The 15,496-nt window shown below is 38.9% G+C and overlaps 1 protein-coding gene across 4 annotated transcripts in view; it reads left to right on the top strand.

Annotated features, from left to right (window-relative positions):
- The window catches only part of KCNMB4 (potassium calcium-activated channel subfamily M regulatory beta subunit 4), a 54,187-nt gene extending 39,047 nt beyond the window's left edge, over positions 1-15,140 (top strand). The window contains exons 3-4 of one of the 4 annotated variants that reach the window (XM_036917647.2): positions 4,948-5,050; positions 6,619-6,696. In XM_036917647.2, coding sequence (XP_036773542.1) covers positions 4,948-5,050; positions 6,619-6,681 — 166 coding nt within the window. In that variant the 3' untranslated portion in view covers positions 6,682-6,696. Of the gene's footprint in view, positions 1-4,947; positions 5,051-6,618; positions 6,697-14,635 lie in introns of those variants that run through there. The other 3 variants (XM_036917648.2, XR_005031226.2, XM_036917646.2) reach the window with 3 other exon arrangements.
- Positions 15,141-15,496: the final 356 nt, after the last annotated feature.

Genomic DNA, 15,496 nt, shown 5'->3' on the forward strand with positions numbered 1-15,496 from the left:
CATAAAAGAAAATAAATTGTGGCTGCTGGTTAATTTTTCTTCATTGAGGATCTAACCACAGAGAATTGGACTGAACCTAATCAGATATTAATGGTGATTTCCTGAGAGTAAGTTGTGGAGTGCATTACTGTGAAATAAGTTACAGGATATTTTTCAGAGATTTAGAAAAAATTGAATGTCTGTTCACCTGATGAGGCTCATTTGGTGTTGGTTTAAGCAGGTGCTGGCAGCATTTCCTAGCACGTTCGGTCTGCAGCAGCCTGGGTACCAGAGCAGCACGGTTGCAAGGCTTCTCTAGGAGGGTAAAGCACCTAAGCAGGGATGGGGCAGGTGAGCTGAAGGAAAAGGTACCGCAGGTGACTGTAGTTACAGACATGGGTTGGTTGGACTGGCTAGAGATAGATTTTATAATAGTGAAGTACGAAGAAAAGAAATTCCTAATGACACAAATAATAGTCAACATGACCACTTTCTTTTGGAAATTATCTGAAAGTGGTTGGCACAATCTATAAAAACACAAGCATTTGAACAAGACTATGCAAATACATCTGTGATATTTATGATTTTGAACAAATATATGTGGCCTTTGAAAGAATTCTCATGAAGTCTAAGATCTTGCTCTCCCCCACCACAGACACCACCCCAGATTTGCTTAACTAAACTCTGTGGTGCTAAGCTTCTAATTCCCTTCTTATTCCACTAACATTTACTGAGCTCTCACTTGCAGCCTGGCCGGTGTGATGCTCTTCTAGGTGTGGGAACCACTGAAAAAAATCCAGGCTTTGTGGATCCAGGTCCACCAGCTAAGACCATGTGTCTTGGTGGGGCATTCGCGTGAAAGCCTGGGTGGGTGAGGGAGCCTTGGTTGCTCTGCCCCTACTTCAGTTTTACTAAATAAGGGGCCCCTGCCATCTTGCTCTTACATCAGAAGTCATGGGGAAGATGTTCTCAACCTCCTTATTTTAAATGCCACATTTCAAGTGCACACAATATGCCCAGTACTGTTCAGGTAATAGGAAGACACCCTGACATCTGGGGGGATTCCATACCCACCTCTTTCTCTTGAGAACTGAGTTCTGCAGCCCTTGCCAGCCCTGCAAACACCCACTGGAATCCCTGTTCATGTGCATATTTTGGGTACCTCAGTATGTTTGTCATTTTCTCCCTGGAAACGGTTTCTCACACCCACGTTGCAAGTGTGTGTGATCTGTGATTCTATCTCCTGCTAGTTTTTGGTGTCCTCTTTGCCTGGATCAGAGACTGAGAACATGATTCAGCTCACAGAAGTGAAACAAAATGAGGTTGGGAAGATGATCTTTCCGAAGTGTCTTTCTGTGTGTGTGCAGCCTCTGTGCTGGGGGTGACCCATCACTTCCTTCTCCGGAAACAGTGGAGCAGGTTTGAACACTAGGGTCTCAGCATCGTGGTATAGGATGGACCTAGTAAACAACAGCTTAACTTTTTAAGACCTTGGATACCATCTTAGTGAGTTTCAGATCCTGCTTTTGAAGATTTTTGAGAAAAAAAGCGCATAACTTGGCTCAGTGATTATTCTTCAGTGTGTGCAGCTACTGCTGTAAGGAGAGCTGCTCTTTCTCCTGTGGCACTGGCTTCCCAAAGAGCATAAGGGCCCTGTTGTTTTGTTTTTCTCAGTGAGGGGAATACGGAGATTGTCTGGTATAATTAGTACCATTGTTTTAGTCCCTTCCAGCCCCTGCTTGTGTAGGAAGTCCTTTTTGTACTGCTGAATTCTCAGACATGCTAGATCACAAGCGCCTTTTGATATTTAAGAATTAGTTCCTCTAAATAAGGAATTGAAAAAAAGAAGGGTTTTTTGAGTAATAACATCATAAATCAACATTTCCATTTTTGGAATCTCATTTTGAGGCTGTTTCTCCAGAAATAGGGATTGCTGAGATGGAAAGTGGGTTCTGAAAGACCTCCTTTGGGAACATAATGGCCCACCCTTAGATTTCCCTACTTCTTGCTAAAAATCTGATTTAATAATACATTATTGGTCTTCAAATATGAGAAGAATAGTTGTAGGGAAGAGTTCACATTTTTAACTGGTAGACTGGGTTAGAAATTATAAAACTTTTTATAAAACAGAAGTAAAGGATCAGAAATCAACAGCATTAAAATGATGTGAAGATCTGATCAAACTCTACATTTTACCACCTCTGTTTCCCCATGTGAAAATTCTATCTCGGTTTTTAAATTCAGAATTTAAAAAAACATTTGAAGAATGGTTAATGGAGAAAAAGTTCAGAATGGTCAAACTTATGATGTGGCATAGGATTGAGTTTAAACTTAATGTGGGGAATTATTGGTGACATACTGTTTCATGAAAAATCTTGAGAATCTTTAGACCCACTTAATAAGGAATAAAGTTGAAAAGGAAATAGCAAAGACATGTCACTACAACAAAAAGAAATAGAAATAGAAAATAAGGTGGCAATTCCTTAGAAAGGATTACAATGGAGTATTACATGAAATGTTTGAGGCTGCATTAATAATGTGGTTAGGAAGTGGGTCATGGGGGAAGAGTGGAACTCCAAGTGGGCAAATGTAGTAAAATGGTGTGGCTGGAGGAAAGAGAAGAGCTTTGTAGTACTTTTGGGCAGATGTGTTTCATATATGGAAATGCCTGTATCAGAAAAGGGCAGGTGTTGAAAAAAGTAAATATTGTTTTATAACTCAGGTTGGGTTAATAGAAAAGAGTTTATTATCTAGTTTTTCTAGATGTTTCTGTTGATTTAATTCTGAATGACTGGGGAACAGGATAGAAAACTTGTATTAGTAGAGAATGGAGTATAATAATATAGGATAACAGTTAGTGGTGGTATGGTTGGCTAACTAATAGCCCCCAAAGATGTCTGTATTCCAGTCCTCATGAATTTACATCACTCACCTTGTTACCTTAGGTTGCTTTTTATGGCAAAAGGGATTTCGAAGATATGATTAAGTAAAGGGTCTTGAGATGAAGCTAGGCCCTAAATGTAATTACAGTGTCTTTATAAAAGGAAAATAGGAAATCAGAGGAGTGGTAGCAGATTTGACTATGGAAGGAAGAGGTTAGAGTGAAGCCAAGAAGGGGCCAGGAACCAAGGGATATTGAAAACCTCAATCCTATGCCACATCATAAGTTTGACCATTTTGAACTTTTTCTCCATTAACTATTCTTCAAATGTTTTTTTAAATTCTGAATTTAATAATGGAGATAGAATTTTCACATGTTGAAAAGTCGGAAAAGGCAAGGAAACAGATTTTCTTCCAGAAGGATCTGTCCTGCCAACACCTATCTATGGCCCAGTGACTCAGACCTCAGACTTGTGACCTCCAGGACCCTAAGAGAATAAGTGGGTTGTTTCAAGCCACTAAATTTGTTAGAGCAGCAGTAAAACCATACAGGTCATTTGTAGGTCTAAGTGCAACTGATTTTTACAATGAATGTCTGTCTGCTCTTCAATTCTAAGCTTTGAAAATACCACAGATTTTTAAAGATTCTGGTTTTGTGTTATGTTCCGTGGGGCTGACAAGTTCATTTCTCCAAGGTCAGGAAACTTTGAGGCTGTATTGGAGAAACTCAGTTCAGCCTGCCTCCTGTGGTACTGTGCTCCTCACACAGAACCCTTCACTGTGGACACTTCTGGTCACCAAAAGTGGGGGGTTTTTTCCACACCAAGCAATTCTCCATTGCACTAGCTGAGTGTCCTACAATTTAATTCCTTTCTGACACTGTCTACCCAGAGCTAGTGTCCTTTCCCACAGGTGATGGCTCAACCCCGCAAGACAGCTCTCATCCCACTGGAGATGCCAATTCCAGGTACTAGATCCCAGGCTATGCACAGCTGCTGTCCAGCTGAGCTACAAATTGGAGGTTCCCACAACTCCCTCCTCAATTTGGATTAATTGGCTAGAGTGGCTCACAGAATGCAGCAAAACACGTTTACCAGTTTATTAAAAAATAAGGTAAAGGATACAGATGAACATCCAGATAAAGTTGGTGAGGTCTGGGAGGGCCCCCGGTACCGGAGCTTCTGTCTGCATGGAACTGGGGTGTGTCGCCCTCCCGGGGTACATGTGCTCACCAACCTGGAAGCTCGTTGAACCCTGTCCCCTGGGATTGTATAAAGGCCTTCTCACATAGGCACGAGCAATTATTCCCGCCAGGCCCACTCTAGGGAACTGGGTGGGAGTGGGGGAGGGTAGCAGGGCTGAAAGTTCCAGCTTCTCCTCACGGCTTGGTCCTTCTGGGGCCCACCTAGGGTCTCCTCATTCGTTTGAAAGAAGCTCCTAGTGCTCTTATCACTGAGGAATTTACAAGAGTTTTAGGAGCTCTGTGCCAGGAACCAGTGGCAGAGACTTATGTATATAGTCTCACAGAGGCCATCTATGCTGGGTATGGTTTTGTAGAAAAGAACTTTGCACTTCTATACCTTCATTTGACTTCCTAATAAAAGTTTTATATCCTATTTTACAAATGAGGAAACTGAGGCTTGGTGAGATGAGTGACCTGCCCAAAGTGGAGAGTCAGAGCTGCCACCCACTCTCTAGTGAAAATCCGGTGTTCTTCCGGGGGGCCCACAGGTCCCTGTGGGACCGATGAGTCTATCTGGTGTTTAAGAGAGCACTGACAATGAGATGTAAATTTCACAGGGCAATATTTTCTCCACGTTAATGAGAAAAAGAAAGTCAGGTCATTCCTGCTTTGGAATTAGGTATTCCCTGCCTGGAGGTTTTTCTGTAGCAAAGGAAATGTCTTAGAACTGTTGTCTCACTATGCTGGCTTTCAGTTGTCCTGTTTGGGCTGTGATTTCCAGCCTGAAAGTTGTTTCCTGCATGGAGATGAGACAGATGAGAGTTGATTAGCTCTGGGTTCTGTGTTACACCGTGTCATTTGTCCTGAGTAGAGAGCCTGCTTGGTTTCATGAGTCTTCTTTTAAGCACCTCTCTGTGGCCCGTTACCTGTGAGCGGCGTTCTTCACCAGCCGCCTGGCGCTCTGCGCTCTGCCTTCCTGACGGTGTTCCCACCTGCACACGACACCAGGTATGCATCCCCGGCCCTGTGCCCTCCTTCCATCCCTTCTTATAGGGCCTTTCAGACCTCATCTTTTTGAAGAAATCCCAGTCCAGTCTTGTTTTCTTTCTTAGCTGGTTCTCCACTTCTCGAGATCCTGCCATGTTTTAGTCCAGTGAGATTTCCTTGGAAAACACATAAAGAGAACATGCACACAAAATGCTTGACCATCATGTGGCCTTTACTCAAAGACTATGAGACAACAGATTTATGTTACTTATTACATGAATGCTTTGAAATAAATGGAGGCATTGCAGCTGTAATAGCAGTCCATCCACCAACATTGGCAGGATGACTAAAAAATTGAAAACAGGATGTACAGGGAAGCTTTTGAGTAGAACAGACGAGTGCTTCTGTGAATAGAGTTTTAAATTTGGAAGGAAAAGAAAGTATCTCAATTTATGCCCCTATTTTAATATTTTTTAATCTAGCAGAAAAAAAGCTTCGCCTACTACCTTAGATTTTTTTTTTCATGGAAAATATATCTGAAGAGTAAATTAATGGAAGTAAAATTGCTGAGTCAAAACTTATACCCCTTTAAAGCTTAATAGATACTAACAACCATTCAAAAGAAGTTGTACCAACTTACATAAAAGTTCTCATTTCCCCGCATACACTCCAGAGCTTAGTATTATCAATCTTTAATTTTTGCAGATTTGCTACATTAAAAAATGGTATCCTGTTTTTAATTTGCTTTTCTTTTGTTCATGAATGGAATTGAGAATCTTTTCATAAGAATATCAGCTGTTTGTTTTTATTTTTGCCTACAGGTATTTGTGAAAATTTTTTGTAAGTAAAAGTGTTTACATTTCTGTAGTTGGATCATCCACCTTTTCTTAGTAGCTTCTGCATTTCATGTCTTCCTTAGAAATTAGGGTCACCAAATTTAACAAACTGAAATACAAGACACCAGTTAAATTTTAATTTCTGATAAACAATGATTTCTTAATATAAGTAAGTCCAAGAGAATATTTGGGATGTACTTATTAAAAGAAAACCATTAGGAAGGCATTTTTTTTTATCATGCCAAGGTTATTTTTAAAAATTCAGGTGCTCTAAAATTTCTTTCCTTCCTTCCTTCCTTCCTTCCTCCCGCCCTCCCTCCCTTCTCCCTTCTGTCCTTCCTGAAGAATAAGATGGGTAACCAGTGTTTTTGTTCCCCAAATGACCATTATTGTCCCAACACCATTTATTGAATAATTCATCTTTCCCATACTGATTTAAAATGATATCAGATTTTCACTTTAAAATTAGAACTACAAAGTAGGTACACTGGTGAGAACTACCCTGAAAACAGCATGTCTCAAATAGGAGATGTACACAGCTTCTTTTGCCAGTTTATTTCTGCTTAAACCTCAGATTGAAGCACTGAGGCCAGAAAACACAGCCCTGTGTGAAATAAGTAAGTTATCTGGTAACTCAGAGACACCATAGACCAAATTACCCTAAAGAATGGTAATACTTTTCTTAAGAAGAGCTCCAGGGAATTGCTGGACAAAACTATCATATAGTTTACAAAATCCTCACTACTTTGATAGAATCAACAAATTGAAAGTCATGCTCTTGGCCATTCAGTTACTGATACGGGTGCCTCTTCCTGAACAGCTTGCAGAGGTGAGTGCAAGAGGAAAGGGATTTCATGTAAATTTAATGCAGTTTCTTAGGTGTGATCTTAAAGGATATCTAGATGGTTTAAAAAGTCTCTTCCCATTTTTTTCCAATGGAAGAACAACAGATATATAATCAGTAAGACCTTTTCATGCCAAGCTGAGTCTAGGATAAAATGTTCATTGATTTGCTTTTTTTTTTAAAGACAAAAAGTCATAAGCATTCTCCTGGCTTGCAAGTATTGACAATAATCCCTTTTTTTTTTTTTCTGAGAACTCAAGAGACGTTTTCTCAGGCAGGGATTATCCACTAGATCTCTGACCTCAGGGGTCTTAGAATCAGGTTGGGAAAACCAGACAGGTGTATAAAAATAATTCCCACCCAGCATGAATAAAATCTTACAATATGTTTGTTCCTCTGGGAGCCCAGAGCTGCAGAGACCTGGGCTGAGGCAATGATTTGTCTGGGCTGCATCTGTGGGGATAGTATCTTCATCGGTAGGAAAACATTTGCTAAGCCCAACCACCATAATAATTTAATGTTGTTAAATGATGGCTTGTGGGATAAATTTAGGGGATAACTCCTATTTGTGTTCCCAGTCAAGGGAATTACTGAATTATTTTGTTCTTACTTATCTCTGAGATGCATGTATTATTAGAACTGGAAGTAATCATTTACTTGCTAAATCTATTCTGTTTCCTAACCTTCCTACTTTAAAGAATTTGATCAAAGGAATTCCCTGTGACTTCAGCTTGACAGTCTTAGATTGAAGAAGATATTTGTAAGAGATATGTTACTGCCAACATTTTAAAATCATTTTCTGAATTGTGAGCCCCAAATTTGTAATGATTCATTACCATTACTGTCCCTTTAGGAATATTGAGCATTCACGATTAGGCAGCCATCTGCCTAAGCACCTCACTTACATTATCTCATTTATTCCAGAGGACAACCCTGTAAGATGGATATTATCCCCATTTTACAGATGAAAAAATTAAGACGCAGAGTGATTATTTTCTTAAGATCGTGTAGTTAGCACGTTACACAAGTTGTAATTTTATTCTAGAGTCTACAAATGTTAGTAGTTACACAAGTTGTAGAGCCTGTATTCAATCAAACCCAGGTTTGGCAAATTCAAGTTCATGTTCTGAAATACTGTCTTACGCTTGCAAGGCTACTTCAGACCCGCCAGCAGGGTGGACGTAAGGTATAATCTTTCCTATTTATAATTAATTCATCCCTTTACTGCTCCAGAATAAGCAAACTACCAGTTTGCTCTATATCCTGCCAAAGCTGAATGCAATTTTTCTCTCCAGAAACTGCAGGTTTGGGTCTTGATTTAATTTCCTTCATGAAGAATAGGCAAGCTTGAGGAACAAGTCTTATACAATTAAACATTACTACTCTTTAAGTTCACCTAATTGGTGAAAATAGTTAAGAAAATGAAGGATGTTTATAAAATTTACAGATCTATAATATCAGCCTTTCAGTCCACAGATAGGAACCATCTTGCAGAGCAAAGCCACAATATTCATATAATACTCTCAAACTTTTAAAAGTTCTCATCACCACATCATTGTTGAACTTGAATGGGCAAGAAATGGGCTCACAATAGAGCAAATCAACATCAAAAACACTGCAAAGGAGCTCTGCATTCTGGTCCCTAATTTCCTACTGCAGTGCTACGATAACAGCTTCTATTAGCTGTTCTAGTACCTTCCTGCTGTCATGTAGGAAGACAAGCATACTTACCTCTCCACTTGACAAGGTCTCATGATTGCTTCAAACAGTAATTTAATGCACTGGCTAATTACTCTCAGTAAGGATTGCTTAATTATGCCAAAACCAAATTCAATGTTTTTATCAGCCAATCTTCAACATTTTTTGGTAGAAAAAAACTTTTGTAATCTCTTAAAAATCATTAATCAGTAGATCAAGTCAGTATCTTCATGGGACGCACTTTAATTCAGTCACCTTCTAGAAAGCCCATAGCATAAAGTCTTGCTAAAAATTAAAACATTTAATAATGTTAGCATCAAGGTTTTCTAGATTAGATATCAGTGATCAGCAATTCCTGCCTGAAAGTTTTGTTTGAGGTAGTTGTCTCTCACCTGTGTGGCATTTCAATGAAATATTTGTTAATACTTTTGAAACTTTTATAGAAAACTTTCAAAGGCTGTCTGAAACCCAGCTCCAAGTAGACAGAGTTATCTGGGAGCGAATCCTGTTAGTTTCTTTGTTTTTCATCATAAAATACATTGTGTCACTTCTCTGTCAGGAATCTAACCTGACAGAAGACTCTCCTTTCAACCACTAATATCAAATGCTCCTGAGTGATTTCAGTCTTCAGTGATTTTCTCTTCAGTTTTTGCCAAAACCGAGCTGATACATTTGATATTTAAAATGTGTTAAGTCAGTGTGATAGGATTGTCAGCATCACCTGGAAGCTTAAAACCTCAGGCAGATTCAGTAGATCGGAGACCTTGAAATCAGTATTGTAGAACCCCTTCAACTGATTTCATTTGCTAGGTTTGTAAACTGCTACTAAGAGCCTTTTAAATGTGTTACACTGTAACACTGCATACTATGTATTGTAAAAATACACACCATCTAGTTTTTTGAGGTTACCCTAGCAAAAAGTTTATTCTGATAAATTAGCAGGCTTGCTTTTCTGTATAATGGTCGTTGTTAACTCCTCTCTGTTCTTTTTTCTTTGGGTGTTGGGATGCTCAGAGATAAACTGCACTTATGCTGAAAGCAGGAGCTTTCCTCAGCCTGGGATTTCTATTTTTTTCCTTTCCTAATTACATTGTGCTTGCTCTTTACTGTCAATTCAAGGACTTTATTGTATTTAAGTCTTTTGTTTTTATTGTTATCTGCTTCAGATTCTTTTTAAAAGTAGGTCATGTTATAAACAATAAGGCTTAGAGCAGGAATAGATAACACCATTTCAAAAGGTTTGGGGGATGAAATCATTACTTTTTTTTTTTAATGTCATTTGGCTATGCTACTATACCACAGGCCCAGCATGTTAGACTGGCCTTATGCCTACAGAATTATTTTATGATTGTGATAATGATGAAGCATTTGTAGACTCTAGAACAAAATTTCATCAAAGTACATAAGTGCAAATTCCTGTAATGATGTAATAAATTATTTCTCATAGAATTATGGGTAAAGCTTGACAACTAACAGTTTCCAAGGCTTATTGTATACCTGATATGTAAATGTAGATAATTGATATATGCCTATTTTAAGATGGGTTTAATGGGTGCTCTAAAGATTGATAGAATTTAGCAAGCTAAATTAGAAACATGGGAGGAAAGTAAAACAAAGCATAAGGGGTCTGGTTGGCACAAAAAAGTCATATAGTCATGCAACAAGTGGGCTAAAATTTTAACTTTCTTGCAACCTACGTTCTACAAGTACTTGTAATGATAAATTTAGAAAAATTTCTATTTCCTATAGGATCTCATAAAGAAAGTACTTTGAAGTAGACCATATTGTCTCTTAATTGGTACAGTTACCATCATGTGATACTAGTAAATTATAATGCAGTTCATATTTTTACATGAATTAGTTGTTTAAGAAAATTTCCAGCCCATTTAAATAAAGGTCACCATTTTCTCTCCCTTTTAGCCTACAGAACAAGCATTTTGGGATGAAAGAAATCTCATTTGGTGAAACAAAGTCAAAGAGAACATATTTTTTATATTTAGGAAGATCTACACCAAATCTTTGTCTTTTTATCTGGTGTAACTAGGTCTGCTGCCAGCCTATGGGATGCCTTTTTGCCAATTAGAACAAAGGGTCCCCCCTGGGAAAATGTAGCATCAGGGTCTGTATTCCACCCTCTGTTCCCTTGCCCACATTACTTTCCCCCCGCTCTCCACCTATCTTATCCCAGGGCACCTCTGTGCAGTGCACATTCTGTGCAAAAGTATGTAGAGGCCATGGAAATGACCTGGACATAAGACTCAGGCAATTTCAGAAATAGCCAGCTAAGTAGCTTCGTGTTTCACACCATTTTTTTTTTAACCATTAGAACTCTACACAGTGTTTCTGAAACTTTATTATGTTTTAGAATCACCAAGGAGCTTCTCCTAAGTGCAAATTGCTGGACCCCACAATCTCAGATTCTGATATAGTCAACCAGGAGTTGAAAGTCAAGAAGGTACATCTTAGCCAACACCAGAGGTGATGTGAATTTGCAACAAACTAGTGGAGGATAAATAGTACAGGTTTAAAAATCATATGAATATGGTTTCACATAACTGTTATTTTAAGTTGTGGAATGTTGGGCAAACTGATCTTTCTTTGCCTTAGTTTCTTTCATTGCAAAATGACAATTAAAAATGAGTCCAACACAGACTTATTTTAAGGATCAAGTGAGATTAAATGTCCTGCCAGAGAGCACTTGGAGGGTAGGAAGCACTTAATAAATGTTAACTTCTATTACCACAATATCCTTTCAAAGCTCAATTCATATTGGGCCAACCTTTAGGAAAATATTCCCAAGGGTACCCACAGTATTTACTCTTTTTTTTTTTCTCACCACTCCCTCGTGGTTTAAAAGTGAGTACTACTCATGTTTCTACACACTCCCATAGAAATTCCTTTTTACTTGTTTGAAGTCCTCAGACACAGAGTAATCATCCCTTTTTGGCTTATTGCCTACTTCCTCATCCCCATCCTGATTTTACTACATCATATTCATATCTCATGAGGACACCTACCCAGTTTGCTAAATGCCAAAAATAGTGACTCTTTTTTTTAAGTTTCTCTTCAGTCCCACCATTTTGGAATTATGGAAAACTAAATTCTAAGCCCATACTCCTTTGCAGATAATTTGTGCTAACCTATCTGAAAGCTACCTGATAAAATTGGAGGAAACTGAGGCAGGGGAATACCTTCAGTCAAGGCACTAAATGCTTAGTTTGAATGAACCAGACTTTAATTATGTCACAAGGATCAACTTAGAGATAATCTCAGTAAATGCTGTGAATGATGAATGTAAGCGTTACTGTGTACAGAAATAATTTTTTTTCCTGTCTAGGAGGAAAGCCTGTTTTTCCTCTACCCATCTTAGGTACATTGGCTGGGGTGCTTTAAACTGATTAACAAAAGACAGATTACAGAGAAAAAACAGATAGAGTTTATTAACGTGTTCATCGTGTATGCACATGAGCACTCAGTGATGAGTAACAAAGAGGTGGTTAGAACTTGGGCTTATATAACATCTTTTTTAAAAACAACCAATTTTTAGAGAACCAGTAAGACAAAAGAAAAGAGTCTCTAGGGCAGCTCATTGTAGAAAAGTAAGTATATGGGGAATCTAATGAAAGGTAAGAGGTAGTAAGGTTTGTAATACAGATTCCTCTGGTGCCATCTTTGTGTTGATAAGGGTCTAGAGTTTTCTCCAGTGATTAACTTCTGTTCCTCCTTGTAGAGAGAGGAAGAGGGACATTTTCACAAAATTATGTCCTGTTTTAGGCAAATAGGTAGAGGATCAGAAGCTTTTCTTGTATCTGCTTCTTTTCTATTGCTTTGAGCTCAGAATAATCTTTATATGAAAGTAGCATATTCTGCTACCCTGCATTCCCATTGAAGGAGACTGTGGGGCATCTTAGGATTCTATGAAATGGAAATACACATTATTTATGAAGAAATGTGAACATTTTTATATAATATATTTGTATCTCAAAGAAGGCTTTTGAAATGATAATAAATGCAACATGGCTAACCCAAGTGAATGATGTTTTGTCTTGAAATATTAAAGCATTGCCCCAAGGACTCTCGTAGGGAGTGGAATGCCAAGAAGTTTTTAAATAAGATAAATATCTGGGTCCAGTATTTTCCCATTATTTGCTCTCTCCTTTTTACTCTTTCTGTTTTAGTAAATGTGGTAAAGGATTCAACATCAGCTATAGTGACTAGAGAAGGAACACAGAAGAGGATTCTCACTGAACATTTTACTAGAAAATTAGCTGCAAAACACATAACTTATGGAAATTACATGCAAATTAATTAAAATACAAGTCAGTTCTCCTCATGTATTCCCCTCTGCTTTTTTTCCTCACTATTTTTTACCATTTATAAGTGTCCAGTTCCATGTTGCTAATTAAGTACATTCACATTATTGCATACCTTCAACCTGTTTAATAAAGAATCTACTTCAGCTTTGTACCAATCCAAGAAAAAGGGGAAAGGAGGGAAAGGAAGGAAGAAAGAAAGGTGGATCATCCAGGGACAGCTTTTACCTTCCCTGGCACACTGAGGTAAAGAAATCTGACTGCTCATAACCAGAAAAAGAATCGTGGCGGTACTGGAGATTGGAATTTCAAAGACTGCAAAATATGACTAGAACTATACTGTGCCCTGACTATTTTTGGACCTAAGCCTCTGCTTTTTTACAGTCAAGGCTTGAAATTTCTTGAAAATGTTCATGAACTGTAAGGCTGCAACAGACACAGGTTCCCCTTCATCAGTAGCAAGCAGTTGTTTAGCAACATCTATGTATAGAGTAACAGACAGTGACAAAGTCAAGGGCCTTACAGGAAAAAAAGGCATGTACATTAATAAATAATACAGATTAATGGTAGCCCAAGCCCAAAACAAGATAATATATTACTACAGGACTTCAGAAAAAGGAGTAACTTCTGCAAGCTGGAATGCTTTTCGCTTGTTACAGCAACTCCACAGTCCTTTAGTACAATTTTTATGAAATAAAATGTCAATAAAAATCTCACCGTATGAGCAAAATTTGAAGTAATTTGCACAAAGAAAAACAAGGATTATGTCATTTCTAAGCTAATCTGCCAAGCTGTTTTTGTTAATGCCACATGATGGCTCCATTACAGGTAGGAGAGAAAAATACCCAACATTCTTTGTCCGTCTTCTGGGAAAATCGGTGTTGGATTCTGAGAGCTGTGATGGGTGAGAGCTCCTCGGGAAAGCCCCTCTCTGTGAAATGGACTGCCCCTGGACTCTCAAGCCTCTGATGCTCTTGAGGGCAATGGAACTAATTTTTCTGTGTCTCTTTCTTCCTTTCCTGGAGGAGGCAAAGCTACTGTAGTATAACAGAACAAACCTTCCTGTGGGTGAAATGGAAATGTCTTGCAAAATGTAAACCTCTTATAAGGAAGCTAAATTCCCAGGGTCTCTTTCTCAGCCAAACATGGGAGATCATGGCTTGTGTAATGCATCTCACCTTCTCTTCCTATGAATGAGACCAATACTGGAATTGAACATAGAACTCCACATAGATAAGATAGATATAGATCTCTAAAGTTTGGAAAATTTACCAAGAAAGTGGTCAGTGGCTTAAAATGATGGCTAATGCCACCCAGAAGCATGGGAAAATGCATTAAATCTGACCATTCACTTGACTGTGCATTAGTAAATGCCTTCACATTTTAAATCTGAGTCAGCCCTAAGGCTACACCATAGGTCTTTCTGACTTAGCTCGAACAATGACTTTAACTGACTTTTTTTGTGAATTAAGATCAGTTGGGTCCCGTGTAAGTACTGGGATTTAGTTTGGGTTTGTGGGAGAACGCCAACCCATAAGTAATTTTTTGAACTGATTCAAATCACTTTGACTAGCAGACATTAAGGAATGAATGAGAAAATGGAATATATTAAACAACTTAGAATGGAGGAAGATAACAGCTTGAGAGAATGCTACACTTTTGACATTCTGCAGTCTGTAAATTACATTATAAAATAATATGCAAATTTGCACCAATTACTTGATTCAAAACCTCAGAACTTTTCAAAGGTCTCATTTGAACCTCAGAATACATCATTTATACCAGAGTGAGATCTTCACTTTTAAAGATGATGATCCCCTTTGGTCCAGAAAGCACGTTGAGCTTCAGGTTGCAGAGCTATGCCAAGCCAAGGCAGTTGACTGCTCTTTCTCTCCTACCCTCCACTGTCTTACAGGCCAGATGATGTGCTCCTACATCGCACGCATGATGAGATCGTCCTCCTGCATTGCTTCCTCTGGCCCCTGGTGACATTTGTGGTGGGAGTTCTCATTGTGGTCCTGACCATCTGTGCCAAGAGCCTGGCAGTCAAGGCAGAAGCTATGAAGAAGCGCAAGTTCTCTTAAAGGGGAGTAGACATGCGGAACGCAAAGCACAGAAGCTGTGCTCATCGGCACACGTCTACCTGCAGAACCTGTTTCCTGGCACAGCGGGTGGAAGGGGCCGTGAGAGGGCTCCAAGAGGACCCTCCCTCAAAGGCAGCAGAAACAGCCTGAAGTGGGAGACTGGGAACCTCGTATATCGTATTCCATGTGTCGTAGCTATAGCTAACGGGTCAAGCTCTTAGCTGTATGGAGTAACTATATTTTCCCTGGAAAGTAACAGCATATATTTGTACAGTGTAGTATACAAACCATTATGATTTATGCTACTTAGAAATATTAAATTAGAGTTGTCTGTGTTTTCTATTTCCTTTTTTAATGCTTAGAATACCAGGGTTTTAAAAAAAGGGTCTTAGGGGCTTCACTTGATTCAGCTAGATTAAACTTTTACTTGGAGGCAAGGATTCCTGCACAAGTCTTGACCTCACAGCCTAATAGACCTGGGCCATGCTAAGGCAGGTGACCACTCTTACTCTTTCAAAAAGTACCCTTGATTCCTACCTGAAAAGCAAACTGCACTGTGAACTCCGTCTCCAGTCACTTCTGTGGCTCTTCAACAAGAGACCCTCCAAGGTCGGGAAAATGTGTTCTCCAAAACTTGCCTTTGCCTCTCCACTATTTTTCACCAAATTATTTCCTAAGAGAGGAGGGAGATG

The sequence above is a fragment of the Manis pentadactyla genome, chromosome 10, assembly GCF_030020395.1.
Source record: "Manis pentadactyla isolate mManPen7 chromosome 10, mManPen7.hap1, whole genome shotgun sequence".
NCBI classification, from domain to species: Eukaryota; Metazoa; Chordata; class Mammalia; order Pholidota; family Manidae; genus Manis; species Manis pentadactyla.